This window comes from Aphanomyces astaci (genome assembly GCF_000520075.1).
Source record: "Aphanomyces astaci strain APO3 unplaced genomic scaffold supercont1.97, whole genome shotgun sequence".
Classification (NCBI taxonomy): domain Eukaryota; phylum Oomycota; class Saprolegniomycetes; order Saprolegniales; family Verrucalvaceae; genus Aphanomyces; species Aphanomyces astaci.
Genome location: NW_009798360.1, coordinates 105,354 through 118,122, shown reverse-complemented (window position 1 = coordinate 118,122; position 12,769 = coordinate 105,354). Strand labels below are relative to the sequence as shown.

General features: G+C 50.9%; 6 protein-coding genes across 7 annotated transcripts; 2 read left to right on the top strand and 4 right to left on the bottom strand.

Moving 5' to 3' along the window:
* Positions 1–103: 103 nt before the first annotated feature.
* H257_17072 (hypothetical protein) lies at positions 104–2,579 on the bottom strand (the record flags this gene model as incomplete). Its single annotated transcript, XM_009845729.1, has 5 exons — positions 104–220; positions 910–1,035; positions 1,115–1,481; positions 2,106–2,476; positions 2,535–2,579. 5 exons carry the CDS (start codon positions 2,577–2,579, stop codon positions 104–106), a joined length of 1,026 nt encoding a protein of 341 aa, XP_009844031.1.
* Positions 2,580–3,381: 802 nt separating this feature from the next.
* On the bottom strand, positions 3,382–5,103 carry H257_17071 (hypothetical protein). The gene is made up of 2 exons (XM_009845728.1): positions 4,976–5,103; positions 3,382–4,893 (listed from the first exon to the last, which is right to left on the bottom strand). Exon 2 carries the CDS (start codon positions 4,850–4,852, stop codon positions 3,455–3,457), a length of 1,398 nt encoding a protein of 465 aa, XP_009844030.1. The 5' UTR covers positions 4,853–4,893; positions 4,976–5,103; the 3' UTR covers positions 3,382–3,454.
* Positions 5,104–5,551: 448 nt separating this feature from the next.
* Positions 5,552–6,921, bottom strand: H257_17070 (hypothetical protein; the record flags this gene model as incomplete). Its single annotated transcript, XM_009845727.1, has 2 exons — positions 5,552–6,692; positions 6,744–6,921. The coding sequence occupies 2 exons, from the start codon at positions 6,919–6,921 to the stop codon at positions 5,659–5,661; spliced, it is 1,212 nt and encodes a 403-aa protein (XP_009844029.1). The 3' UTR covers positions 5,552–5,658.
* Positions 6,922–6,944: 23 nt separating this feature from the next.
* Positions 6,945–8,490, top strand: H257_17069 (hypothetical protein). Its single transcript, XM_009845726.1, has 5 exons — positions 6,945–7,377; positions 7,455–7,575; positions 7,634–7,705; positions 7,787–7,854; positions 7,936–8,490. Exons 1-5 carry the CDS (start codon positions 7,030–7,032, stop codon positions 8,434–8,436), a joined length of 1,110 nt encoding a protein of 369 aa, XP_009844028.1. The 5' UTR covers positions 6,945–7,029; the 3' UTR covers positions 8,437–8,490.
* Positions 8,491–8,526: 36 nt separating this feature from the next.
* H257_17068 lies at positions 8,527–10,829 on the bottom strand. Of its 2 annotated transcripts, XM_009845724.1 has the most exons (5): positions 10,794–10,829; positions 10,701–10,735; positions 10,477–10,628; positions 9,433–10,405; positions 8,527–9,359 (listed from the first exon to the last, which is right to left on the bottom strand). In XM_009845724.1, exons 2-5 carry the CDS (start codon positions 10,719–10,721, stop codon positions 8,553–8,555), a joined length of 1,953 nt encoding a protein of 650 aa, XP_009844026.1. In that variant the 5' UTR covers positions 10,722–10,735; positions 10,794–10,829; the 3' UTR covers positions 8,527–8,552. The 2 variants fall into 2 exon arrangements, with proteins under 2 accessions (XP_009844026.1, XP_009844027.1); XM_009845725.1 differs by lacking the exon at positions 10,794–10,829 and having other exon boundaries at positions 10,701–10,793.
* Positions 10,830–12,080: 1,251 nt separating this feature from the next.
* H257_17067 (hypothetical protein) lies at positions 12,081–12,475 on the top strand (the record flags this gene model as incomplete). Its single annotated transcript, XM_009845723.1, has 1 exon — positions 12,081–12,475. The coding sequence occupies exon 1, from the start codon at positions 12,167–12,169 to the stop codon at positions 12,473–12,475; it is 309 nt and encodes a 102-aa protein (XP_009844025.1). The 5' UTR covers positions 12,081–12,166.
* Between the last annotated feature and the right edge of the window lie 294 nt (positions 12,476–12,769).

Here is a 12,769-nt window from a genome sequence, read left to right as displayed (position 1 = left end):
AATTGCATCAACCTAACTCCACACCATGTTTTAATCCCAACATACGTAAATATATAAAATATTAGGATATATATAACTATATATATATATATATATATAAATCTTACCGCGCCGTGTCGTACACATATGCCCGTCCAGCCTTGTATTGCGCATATGACGTTGAAATGTTCTGTTGGATTTGACCGAAGTAGTTCAACGGCTTTCCAAACGCAGTGCGTTCCTACCAATATAAACCCGAACATTAGAATTCATAATATTAACAATATAATCTATTTGAGAAATCATACTTTTTTGAAGTAGTAACTCAAAAGCCCGTTCGTTGACAAAATAGTAATAACAAAAACAAATCTTTTCACAAATAATAAATCACTATCTTCTCAGTTGAAACAGTAAAATCACTAAAAATCTAAAATACACTGGAAACGAATAATTCAAAATCCTGTTCGTTCACTCAGTTAAAATAATAATATAATAAATATGATGGATACATATTGTGCTTTCGAGTGAAATTTCATTGTGTTGTGGCGTGGTTTCTCGTTGGAACTTATATCGATTTGATTGGCTACCTCAGATGAGCTCAAACTTATTAGCCAATCAAAACCTTCTCAATGAAATTCAACCAATCAGATCTATTGTGGATCAGTTTGGCGCGATTCGATTGCACCCTCCCCAAATTTGTATCAAATCGACAAAAAAACTCACAATTCTTTGACTCTTCGTAATAAATAACCGAAGATGTGCTTGATAAATTGTAAATCACAAACCTGTTTGTTTAAACCTAATAATCATAATAATACTAAAATATGGTTGAAAAACTACTCCTGTCCGTTGACCCATCGTATTCGCCCACAACCTTTTCCGTATGAAGAGCGATTCATCGGCTGATATAGTGTCGTAAATAGGACCTACCTTGGCATAAGCATTCATAACTTCAATCGACCGCCGCGCAATCCCCAAACTCATCGCCGCCAAGGTCACACGTTCGATTTCCAAGTTGCGCATCATGCACAGCACGGCCGATCCTTCTTTGCCAATCTACGTGTACAGTAATCATCCCATGAGTCAAAGTGGTTTTTGCGTTTCGAATATTTATCTATCTAGTAGTAAATTTTACCAAGTTTTCCGCCGGAACTCTGCAGTTTTCAAACACGAGTTCGGCCGTCATACTCGCCCGCATGCCGCACTTGTCCTTGATGCGCTGGCCCAGTGAAAACCCCTCAAAGCCCTTTTCTACTATGAAACTGGAGAAGTCCTCGCGCGCGTTGCCGCTGTTTCCCGTGCGCGCATACACAAGAAATGTGTCGCCCAAGTCGGTGTCGTTGATGGCGCCGTTGGTGATCCACATCTTGGTCCCGTTCAAAATGTACTCGTCGCCGCGCTTGACGGCGGTCGTCTTCATGCCGAGGACGTCCGTGCCGACAGCCGGCTCGCTCATAGCCATGCCGCAGATGGCTTCGCCAGACGACGCGGCGGGAAGGTACCTATGAGAAAGATATGTGAAAAATGATAGTGATTTCAAAATGGTTGAATCGACGAAAGTAGCCAATGAAAGGTTCGAAAAAAAGACCTTTTCGACCAATCAAATTGCAGGTGGATGTATCCGGTGTATTGCCAACATTCGACCAATCAAATTGTAGGCGTATCCGGTTTCACAAAGAGTTCAACATTATTGATTTGATATACAAATTTGGGGAGGGGGTGCAATCGAATCGCGCCGACCAAACCGATCCACAATCGATCTGATTGGTTGTTGAATTTCATTGAGTAGGTTTTGATTGGCTAATAATTTTGAGCTCATCTGAGGTAGCCAATCAAATCGATTTAAATTTCAACGAGAAACCACAACACAACGAAATTTCACTCGAAAGCACAATAGTAGTCAAAATGGGTATATTTAGTTCCAAGTAAAATAACGTCTCACCGATTATTTCAGGTAGATTTACAGTCGAATCTACCGAAAATACCCAATTTACCACCCTTGAAAGCACAATGGCCGGGAAATAAAATAATCTATTCTCTAGCCAATCACAGACAAGCCATGTCACCAATGGACCAATCAGAGCGTTCGTTGGGACCAATCAACGACAGGGAATAATCCAACGTACTTGGCGCATTGCGCGTCGTTGCCGTTGCGCGCCAAGTTGTTGGCAAACAGCATCGAGTGCGCAAGGAACGAGAGGCAGAATGCCGGGTCGGATGAACTCAACTCTTCGTGCGCGATGACCGCGGCCAGCGCGTCCATGCCGGAGCCGCCGTACTTTTCAGGCACCGTGATCCCCAACAGCCCCAACTCGCCCAGTTCACGGAACAGATCGACGTTGAACTTCTCGGCGCGGTTGAACTCGAGCGCTTGCGGCTCCACCTTTTGCGCCACGAACGATCGCAGCATTTCGCGCAGCGCTTGGTGCTCTTCCGTGGGCGAGTACAAATCCAACGGCGCCGTGGTGGAGAAGGCGGCGCGAGACGAGCTCAAAGCCTACAAAGAAGGAGTCATGTTAGGCCTGGCGCTGGTGGTGACAAGGAGATGCAGGTACGTGGCGGGAGATCGTAGCGGACCGGCGGGCGAGCGAAGTCAACATGGCGGCTAAGAATGGCAAATGAAGTCCAATTCGGTGCACTCTCCATTTGAATTTCACACTCACTCACTCTCATACCAATGCTAAATGCTCGTACAGGTAGTTGCTATGCCTTGATATGCAGCATGTTCGGCGGCATGCTGTCGTTGAATATGCAGGGCGGCATGCTGTCGTTGAATATGCAGGGGCGGCATATGGGAGGACGTGCTTAGCTCCAAGGCCATTCCATTACAATGTCAAGTTCGTTCATGAGAATGACCATGAGACAGTCACACTCTCTTCAATATGGTTACTGCATGCAACTTCAACCGCAATTCAACCCTGGACTCACAAAAAATAGTAAGATTGGCCTTTCAACCAACGAATATGGAATTCCAAATATATATAATCATAATATTGATAAGAATATTTTAGGCCAACATAGTACTAGTAGTAGTACTAATAGTACTCTGGAGTACAGTACTCTTCGTTGCCTTGCATACAGTACAGTATACGATTATCAAGTCTACATGTAGTACTATTAATAGTACTACTATAATAGTAGTACTACAGTAGTACTATATACATAGTATATCGGGTGTTTGGCTGGTGCAGTTCTATCGTCATTACGGCTTAATTTCTCACGACCTGATATACAAACTCAGCTGAGCCACTTCCAACGTACTAGTACGTACGCACCTACTACTACTATGCTACTACGTACCCTTCGTTGTACTGTACTACTACTAGTAGTACTACTGTATCTATCACCAAGCATGAGCAACAACCCAACCTAGTAACTATATATGTACGACCGCCACCACGTCTTGGGAAACCAAAAACACCATCTCTTTCTCCAGTGTCTGTTTATTGAGTTAGGCCCGCAAGTCTTGGTCGTGTTATGGGTCTCCCACCCCCGAGAACTCCTTTCCCGTGCTGTTCTTCTGGCGGACGCCAGCGCGCTGCTGCCTCAATCGGCGGCGCATGGTCGAGTAGAACCGGTTCTTGACCGCGTTGTCCGTGCGGCCAGGCAGCAGCCTCGCGATGTCGGCCCAGTGGTTGCCGATACGGTCCCGAGTCTTGAAGATCAAGTCGTCCTCCTCTTCAGTCCACGCCTCCTTGTTCACCGACGGACTCAGGTGGTTGACCCATCGCTCGCGGCACTGCTTGCCGCACCGACCTGGCAGCAGCAGCGAGATAGCGGACCAGTCGCTCGCTCCGGACGACTGCACGGCAACCGCGAGCTCCTGGTCTTCCAGCGCCGTCCACGGTCGTTTTCCCAGCTTGTTGTTTATCATGGTTAGCTTGGAGCGCTTGCGCCGCGGAGACTGCGACGCCGTCGAGTCGTTTTCGTCTTCATGGTCTTCGCCTTCTTGGTTGTCTTCGCGCTTGAGGATGCCGGCCTTGCCGTCGTCCACGAGGCCATGGCGGAGCTGGTGGAGCTGCTGGTGGAGCTGCTGCTGGTGTTGCTGGTTGGCCTGCAGTAGCACTGCAGAAACCACGGGGTCGTGGCCAAAGCGATGCTGAGCTTGCAACAGCGCCTGCTTGGACGGGCCTTTCGGCATCCCGCGCACGCGTTTCGAAGACGAGGGCTTCTTGGCAGGTCCGGGCGGAGAGAATCCCGTGGGGCTGGACGCGGTGGATGCGCCAGACGAGCCGTCGTCGTCGCTGTCTGGGTACCCGCCAGGAGTGGTGTAGCGCGGAGGATGAGGAAGGGGATGATGGAGGTGATCGTCGTGGGCGGGGGCGGCTGCAGATGTTTCCGCGAGCCCGAGCACGCGACACAGGTCCTGGCGCAACGACAGCACGCTGTTTTGGAGTTGCTGCATCTGTTCGTGGACCACGCTTTCGTTGCGGAGCAAGTGTTTGAGCGTGTCTTCTTGCTGCGCGACTTTGGCGCGAAGGAACTGCATTTCAAAGCCGTCGTTGGTTGTTTCGCTGCCTGGGGTGGTGGTGACGGTGGCGGTGGCGGTGGCTACGGGTGAGGGAACTACGACCGTCGCGGCGGCGGACGACGGCGTGGACGGTGATGATGCGAGTTGTGGTGGTGGTGGTGGCGGCGGCTGTTGTTGCTGACCATTCATCGGCGCGTTCTGATCGTCGTTGTTGTCGTGGGTGTTTGCTTCGACGATGTGGTTCATCTGACTCGCGAGGACTTCGATGGCGGCAGAGTTGTTCGTGTCCGTCGTGGACAGGAGCTTCTCGTTGTGACCAAACTCGTTCTGCAGCGCTTCCAACGCCGATCGCGCTTGATTCAACAGCTTGTTCTTGCGTACTTGGGTTTCTTCAGACGACATGGTGTGAGAGAAGCAGGTGGTCGACGGTGAAACTGCGAAGGCTACACAGACACGATGAGGACGACGGAGCGCATAGAGGAGGAAGGACCGATGGGCTGTCCTCGGTCCCTGGAGGGTACGTACGTGAAGGAGGATCGGGGGTTGGCGTGTGGGTGACTGGGGTGTGCTGACTCCGCCTGGTTGTTGCCTCTCCTTCGGCGGTTTCTTCCAGTTCCACGTCAAAAATGGGAAGGATGCTCGTGGTTCAGTTCGTTGGCGAAATCTTTTTTTAATCGTCCGTTTCAAGAGCATACTGAAACCTAATCATGACCCAATATTTAAAAGACGAGGGGAGTTACCAAGTAACGGTGGCTTTCGAGAGTGACGGCCATGTCGATTTTTAATTTATTTTCCAAAGGTTTTATTCAATATACAAATATCTAGTATACGATGACAAAGATGGTTCAGACGCTTGCATTTTAAAACCTTCAAACGTAACGCTGCCAACGGGAAATAACTGGTGCCGAATTCAACGGTTTGGAGCTGGCGCAGTTTATGATTGGCCCAATTTGCCGCACCACTTGATATCCACCAATCAAATCACTGGATAAGGGAATGGCAGTTAACGTGGACATCTGGTGACGTTTCAAAATCCCCCAACCGTTACACAATTGACAGGCAGTTAAGAATCTCGTTAGATCTTTAGTGGTCGAACGTGCGATCGTTACAGCCTTACTGTAGTTTTATTTAGCATCTCACTGTACAGTACCATTGATGAACCAACTACCCATACCACAAGAATGTATTCAATGTACTGGCGCGTTCGGTTAGCTGTACGGTGACCAGTTGGAGGTGCCACCCGGGGCTTGTCGGACAGATCGCCCGGATGCCGCTGTGCTTGGCACACTGCCGGTCATCATTCGATTGTTGTTCGCTTGAGGAGGCGGTTGGGAGAATTGAGCTGCACCGGTGTTCTGAAACACGTTGCTGGGTTGTTTTCCATAATTGTCGGGATACGCGCCTTGGCGTGTGTACCCCGTGGGCGGCGCCCCCCCTCTGTAGCTGTCTTGGTTATACGATGACGATGATGTGCGCGGAGGCTCCATCTGTTGATACGAGGAAGATTGCTGAGTCCGAGGGGGTAGCTGCTGTTGCTGGTGGGCTCCTTGGTGTCCATACTGCGCCGTGTCTGGATACATGGCTGTGCGAGGGGGTTGAAGTTGTTGCGGTAGTTGCTGGTACGACGATTGCTGGGTGCGGGGTGGCATTTGAAACTCTTGGCCACTGCCGCCGATGTTGACGTTGTGCAACAACTTGGACAGCGGCGATGGCGGGTTGTCGTACCCACCTCCAGCTGTGCTGGGCACAAAACTCGACCCGCTAGAGTACCCACCAGAAGAACCGCCTCCATTCTTCCGGGCCAGCCATTGGCGCCGTTTTCGTTCCCAGTTTTGGTCGCGCTTTGACGATGTCAACGGTGGTTGTGCTGCCTTTCCCCACCCCGATCCAGTCGTGGAAGGCCGCGAGTCTGCAATGAACTGGCCCGGGGGCTGGTTGCCCCCATACACCCCTCGTCCCCCGCTGGTGCTCGGCGGGGGTCCCCCACTGGGCGGTAGGTACGAATAGCCCGTAGGCGGGGGCCTTTGTTGCTGGAATTGCTGCTGGAGTTGCTGTTGGTTTTGATTGTTGTTGATGGGGTAAGCGGTAGAGCCGCGTTGAGTCGAGGGTGTGAAGACAGGTTTCTGTGGAATAAAGTCTGCGCGGGGTTGCTGCGCAGTTTGCGGGAGGCCCCCACAGTCGCGCAACTCGGCATCGGCCTCTGGTTCTGGAGGGGGGGCACTGGAGCCGAAGCCACCCGGTCCTAGGGACAACAGGCGCTCCGTGAGCATTCAAACGAACAAAATAGGGGTACCAAACGTGAGCTGGGATGCGCCACCAGGGGGACCGTGGACCCTTGTAGAACTTCGCTTGACATTCATTTGAGTAGACGTTAACGTCGACATGAAGCCCCAGTCGCTGTCGTCGCAGAAGATGTCGTCGCTGTGGAAGCGGCAGTGTTTGAAGTGGCTATTTTTGCATCTTTGGGGCATGAAAACTAATCTATTCATAGCCACGCCGTGATAATATACTTGCAGCAAGCGCTGGCTTCGTGCTTTCCAATCAACTCCTCTCTTCCGTACTGTAGACGATCGTGTCATATGGGTAGCCTATTTGATGTGGCGGACTCGGTGTTTCAAAGCAAGAACGCTACTTTCATCGACACTACCCCGTCAGCTGGCCCGCACTCGACTTACCACTCGGACGACATGCCCACGCTGTTCTTGCTCGATGAAACCCTCAAGCAAATTCAACACTCGCGGGCGAACAGTGCCCTGTGCTACAGCCACCACCCCGTTGTCACAGACTCCAAACCAGAGCCTTGGAAATACAAGTCCGAGACGACGGAGTTGCAGCCAAAGCACTCGGAACGGCTCCATCATGACCATCACAATCCCCTCCGACGGGTGTTTTCCGGTCTCTTGGCACCTTCGAACCAGCCCCCAGAGGTTACTAAAGACATATATTTATTTACATGCTCACTAGGTACATGTTTGGCATTGACATTTGATGTTAACACTGTTAGCAAGGCGATTCGTCACAGGAACCACCAAGCAAACTCCTGTTGCCGACTGTAGCTAGTATTCCAAGCAATCAAACCACAGTCGACACTTCACCTCCTTCCGTTCTGACGACGCACGAATCAGGTACGTTGACATGAAACTGGACTGGTGCTTATGTTTTTTATGGATATACACGTCGTAGATGCCACTGCACGGAATGTGCTAAAAGCGGTCGCCGACGATATCGAGGCCTTTGAACGACACCGATTTCGAGGTAACACATGACGACGCCTATAGCAACGACATGCCCAGAAACTGACATTAGCACTGTCCCTCCAATTAAATCTACCGGTAGACTCTACGATTGTACATCCGAAGCAGTTGGCAGACTACATTGACGCCAAGTACACCCGTGGCATCTTGGTACAAGTTGGAAGGAATATCCTAATATTCTTGTGTATATTTATTTCTCCCTTGGGGTGGCGATAATCCAGTCCTGTTTAGGGGTCGGTGGCGGCGTCGCCGTTTGTTATGTTGGCTCGGAAGAAGGTTGCGATGCGCGTTCAAGACTTGCGCCAACAAAAAGCATTGCCCCCCACTGTTCCTCTAGAGTCGTCCAATCAGTGTCCAGTGCAATCGCTGGCTGATTTCGGCGACGACATACGTGGCACTCTGAGCATGCTTGCTGTCCAAGGGCCGGAAAAGGGGCTGCCATCAAAGCCACCACCACCGTTTGTTGGACCCACCCCAGAACCTCCGCCAGAAGCCCGAACATCCTATCATCCACAACAACCAACGGCACAAGCGGCCATTCTCGCCAAACTCATGAAGCTTCCCCGCAGTCAGATGGACAAATTGCCCAAAGCCCACCGCGAACTCGTAGAGTTTTCAAAAAAGTATCACCAGGCACTGGACCTACCCCCCGACAAAGTTGCTGCCCTGCCGCCGCATCAGCAGAAAATGCTCCACGAGTTGCGCGCCAAAGCTCAGCAGGCCTCCCAATGATATATATCAATCTCCACCAACTTGTTTTGAATACTATTTACTGTTCATAAGCTAGCTTTGGACTTATTCAACGATACAAAAGACGCCACGGAGATATGCGAAAGTTGTATTGAGTATTAGTCGCCGCTCGCATCAGAATAAATGGCTTCAATCACGGCAGCATACTTGTCCACGACCATCCGACGCTTGAGTTTGAGCGTGGGGGTGAGCTCGCCGCCGCCCAAGCTGAAGTCCTGCTCCAGTACATAAGTCTTGGCGATGGTTTGGGCGCGTGACGTGGCGCGGCCGTTGGCCTTCTTGAGACCATGGGCGATGTACGCCTTGACCTTTTCGCACTCTTTGGCTTCAGCGGTAGTGGTCGCGACGGAGTTGAGTGAGGCCATGATTTCCAGCGCCTTCTTGTCCAATTTGGTCGTGGGCACGCCGTCACCGTCCACTTGCACGCGAAATGTGAGCAACGCCGCCAGAAACTTGCGCTTGTCGCCCACGACCATCACATTCGACAGCAACGGCAGTTCTTCTTTCAATGCGTCTTCGAGAAGCACGGGGGGGACGTTTTCCCCGCCCGCCGTGATGATCAATTCCTTGATTCGACCAGTAATGTACCCAAACTGGCTGTCGTCTACCTTGGCGCAGTCGCCAGTGTGCAGCCACCCATCCGAGTTGATCGTGGCGTTGGTCTCGTTTTCCATGCCCAAGTACCCCATCATGACATTCCGACCTCGCAGCAACAGCTCATGATTCGTGGCATCGACCATCCACTCTGTGCCAGGAATCAACTTGCCCACACTGCCAATCTTCCAATTGCCAGCAACACACGTCGATGACGGACCCGTGGACTCGCTCTGACCAAACAATTCAAAAATTTGAATGTCCAGGGATCCAAAGTACTGGATAATGTCTGAACTCATCGGCGCCGCTGCCTACCCAAAATCGTGCCAATCCTCATGAGTGCATCAAAACAACATAGGATAGATAACCACAGCGATTGAGTACCACAACGCACAACCGGCACTGATCCAGCCCCAACGCCGCCTTGATCTTGCCCAACACGATCGCGTTGGCGCAGCCGTAGCCACACGGTACGCCGCCCGCCTCACCGTATTGGGCCAGCTGCGTCTTTTGCGAGCCAATCCCTTTGGCCCACGTGGCAATGCGCAGTTTCATGCCTTTCGTGGTCTTGCCAATCTCCCACAATTTCTCTGCAATCTTCTCCCACACACGGGGTACGCCGAGGAATCGCGTGGGCCGCACCTCCTTTAGCGTCTGCCCTAGCGATCCTTTTAATGCATCCGGCTGTGCAAAGTACACTTTCGCGCCAGTCGCCATGGGCAAGTGGATGTCAATCAGCTGGGCTGCGACGTGGGATAGCGGCAAGTAGCTCACAAGGCGGTCCAAATGTGTGAATGGATCGTCGACAAACAGCTCGAGCATCGAGTGCAGCGTCCACGTGATGTTGTCGTGGGAGACCATCACGGCTTTGGGGTTGCCTGTTGTCCCGCTCGTGTAAATGAGGGTGCAGCAGTGCCCCGGCCGCTGCCCAGTCATCCGCGCCTCCAACTCTGCACCGTCGACCTCCATGCCAAGGGCCAAAAAGTCATCGAAACTGTAGCACGGCACCGGACATTGAAATCCGATCGGAACTGTCGCGTTGTACACGACCAGAGCCTTCAACTGCGGCAATTCCGCGGCCACGGACGCCATTTTCTCGAGCTGTCCGACGTTGTCACAGACTACGACCCGAGCTTGCGAATGACCAGCAATGTACTTGGCGGCGTCGGCGCTGTTGGTCGAGTAAATGCCGGCAGCGAGTCCCCCAGCGAGGATGCACCCGAGGTCCGCAATTGTCCATTCGGCCGAGTTGAACCCAATGATGCTCACTGCGTCAAACCGATCAAACCCGAGCGAGAGTAGACTCTTGGCAAACGCCATGCACTTTGCGTGGTATTGGTTCCACGTAAGGATTTTCCTACCAACACGTGCGTTGAGTTGGCTCCGATGTGGTAATCTCTACTAGTAGTACTAGTTACAATTAGTTACCATTCGCCGTCCTTTTTCGTGTACAACGCGCCGTCGTCACCGTGCTTTCGAACTGTTTCTTGAAACATGGCGACGACTGTCGTGGGTTGCTTTCCTGCCACGGAGCCGTCTGGGCCGCGACGAATCTTCACTTCCCCATCTCGTTTCCACGTCTACATGATGCAGTTGACGTCCATGTGAAATCGTAATACTGCATTGGCCACCATGGGGGAACGAGAACGTACCACGTACTCCGAGTCACGCATGGCAAACAACCAAACTAAAAATGGCAGCAACGTCGTAAAAGAATTGGGGCGACGACGGTTTATATATCGAACCTTTGATGGAACAAGTCACGTTTTGGGCGTTCTAACAGACGTGGAAAGTTAAGGGTGCTAACGTCAAGATGCATCGGTTTTACAACGGTTGCCACGACTAACGGTAGTACATTGTAGTACTAGATAACGTTAGAGATGAATCTGAGCAATCATTCTTGATAATTGCAATGATCAACAACATCGGGCTGTACACAAAGTTCAAACCCTACTCACCAAGGGCGGAATTCGCAGGTGTTTGGCGGGGGGGCGGCACTACCATTTGGGGCTACAAAGTGCTGTGTCAATGAATTGATTCGGTCAACTTAACTCAGAGACTTGTCCATTTCCAACGCCGTATATTGTACTCCAAACGTGGTGCTCAAACTGTGCGTGTCGTCGTCGGTGTGGAAAAACCTGCTGCGCACACCGTGAGGGGCTTTAAAACACAAGCTCAAGCAAACGAAATCCGTAACGCTTAATAGCGACGCCCATGTCCTACACTATTGCCCCGTTGCGTGGCAGGGGGGAGCCCTGGACGGATAACGGGACCCCCTGCATACGAAACATAAGCCTTCATGGAATCCTTTGGACTACGTCGTTGATCTCGCGATGGGTTGACCTATAGTAGTGAACGTGGCTCCCACTCGAAAAAGTCATGTGTTTGGGGAACTTGTATTACAGTATATGCATGGAGTTCGATCGCTATGGAAGGGTATTGTCCAACGTTAAATAGTCCATGGGGTGGAGGGGACATGTACTAAGTAGCGTTACACCGGAACATAAACAGCGTCACTTCACATCATTCGGAGGATGCATATCAAAACTTGTGAATGCTGTTGGCCGAGTAAATAATTACTACCATAACGTTAACAGATTGATTGGCCCATGAATGACAGGCTAATTTGAAATCGGAATTGCCGCCCAACGTGCATTTCCAAACATGCCCAACCTGTTGTGCGTCAAGGTTGGTGAGGGAGTCCTTTCTCCGTGACGATCGAACATTGCGAGACCGCCGGCGATCTCAAAGTCAAGATCCAGCAAACAACAAAGTTGGAGTTGAATGCGACATAGTTGCGACTGTACAGCGTCGACAACCTCATTTTGCAAGGCGACGATGCGCAGCTGTGGCACAAATGGATCTCTGTTGACATGCCACGAGCGTCCTTGGAATGCTTTGACAAAACCAAAATGCCTGTGATGTGGTCGATAGGAGAATAGTTCGATCCGTCCAAAGTGAACGTCCGGCATAATAATCACGTCTTGATGGAGTATCCCAATGAAAAGTCCGACGCAAGTAACACGAAGCGCTGGCCAGAACGCAATAAATTGAAGCTGTTTAGTCGGGTGAGCATCGCCAATTGCTTGTTGCATTCAAACGCATTCCAATTATAACGATGTTCGCCGTGTTGTGCGTCGTCGTGGGCGAGGATGGTCCTTTCCCGGTAAACACTGCAGCTCCAGCCACTGTGGGGGGTCTCAACCAGCTGATCAAGACAGACAACCACAGAACCATCACCTGCGACGCAAAGGATCTGCAGCTGTGCCGCGTGGAAGGGCTGATGCAAGATGACGACGAAACGCCTGGGCATGAAACGAGCATCCTTGGATGTTTTAAAGCGGCGGCAACGTCGTTGATATGGTTCAACACTGCCAATGTGGCCCCCACGGGAAAGATTCACATTTTGGTGGTCAATGGACTATGAACTGGGATTGTATGTGGTCCAATTATACCGGTACTTTGAAAAACGTTAAGTAACACAACACCTCTTGAGCTCACCTTGGCAATCATGTGAGAGTTTGGGCACACTACTGGACCAGGAATCGTCATGAGTGTACACATGTAGTAGTAGATGGTGATATACGTACTGTGCGGTAGGTTGTGTCGACCAAACGGGGTAGTACATTGACGATTTGGAGTAGTTTAGAAGGCCTGCAACTTCAATTCACCACCAATTGGCGCCAATTTTTTATTTACTAACTGTAAGTATTTTTCTTAC

Excerpts from the sequence above, each read along its gene's own strand:
- H257_17071 (XM_009845728.1), bottom strand. The coding sequence starts at position 4,852 with ATGTCGTCTGAAGAAACCCAAGTACGCAAGAACAAGCTGTTGAATCAA.
- H257_17069 (XM_009845726.1), top strand. The coding sequence starts at position 7,030 with ATGGGTAGCCTATTTGATGTGGCGGACTCGGTGTTTCAAAGCAAGAAC. Across the intron at positions 7,576-7,633 it reads TCTGACGACGCACGAATCAG|ATGCCACTGCACGGAATGTG; the intron begins GTACGTTGACAT and ends TACACGTCGTAG. Across the intron at positions 7,706-7,786 it reads TGAACGACACCGATTTCGAG|ACTCTACGATTGTACATCCG; the intron begins GTAACACATGAC and ends ATCTACCGGTAG.
- H257_17068 (XM_009845724.1), bottom strand. The coding sequence starts at position 10,721 with ATGCGTGACTCGGAGTACGTG. Across the intron at positions 10,629-10,700 it reads TGCGTGACTCGGAGTACGTG|ACGTGGAAACGAGATGGGGA; the intron begins GTACGTTCTCGT and ends TGCATCATGTAG. Across the intron at positions 9,360-9,432 it reads AGTGCCGGTTGTGCGTTGTG|GCAGCGGCGCCGATGAGTTC; the intron begins GTACTCAATCGC and ends GATTTTGGGTAG.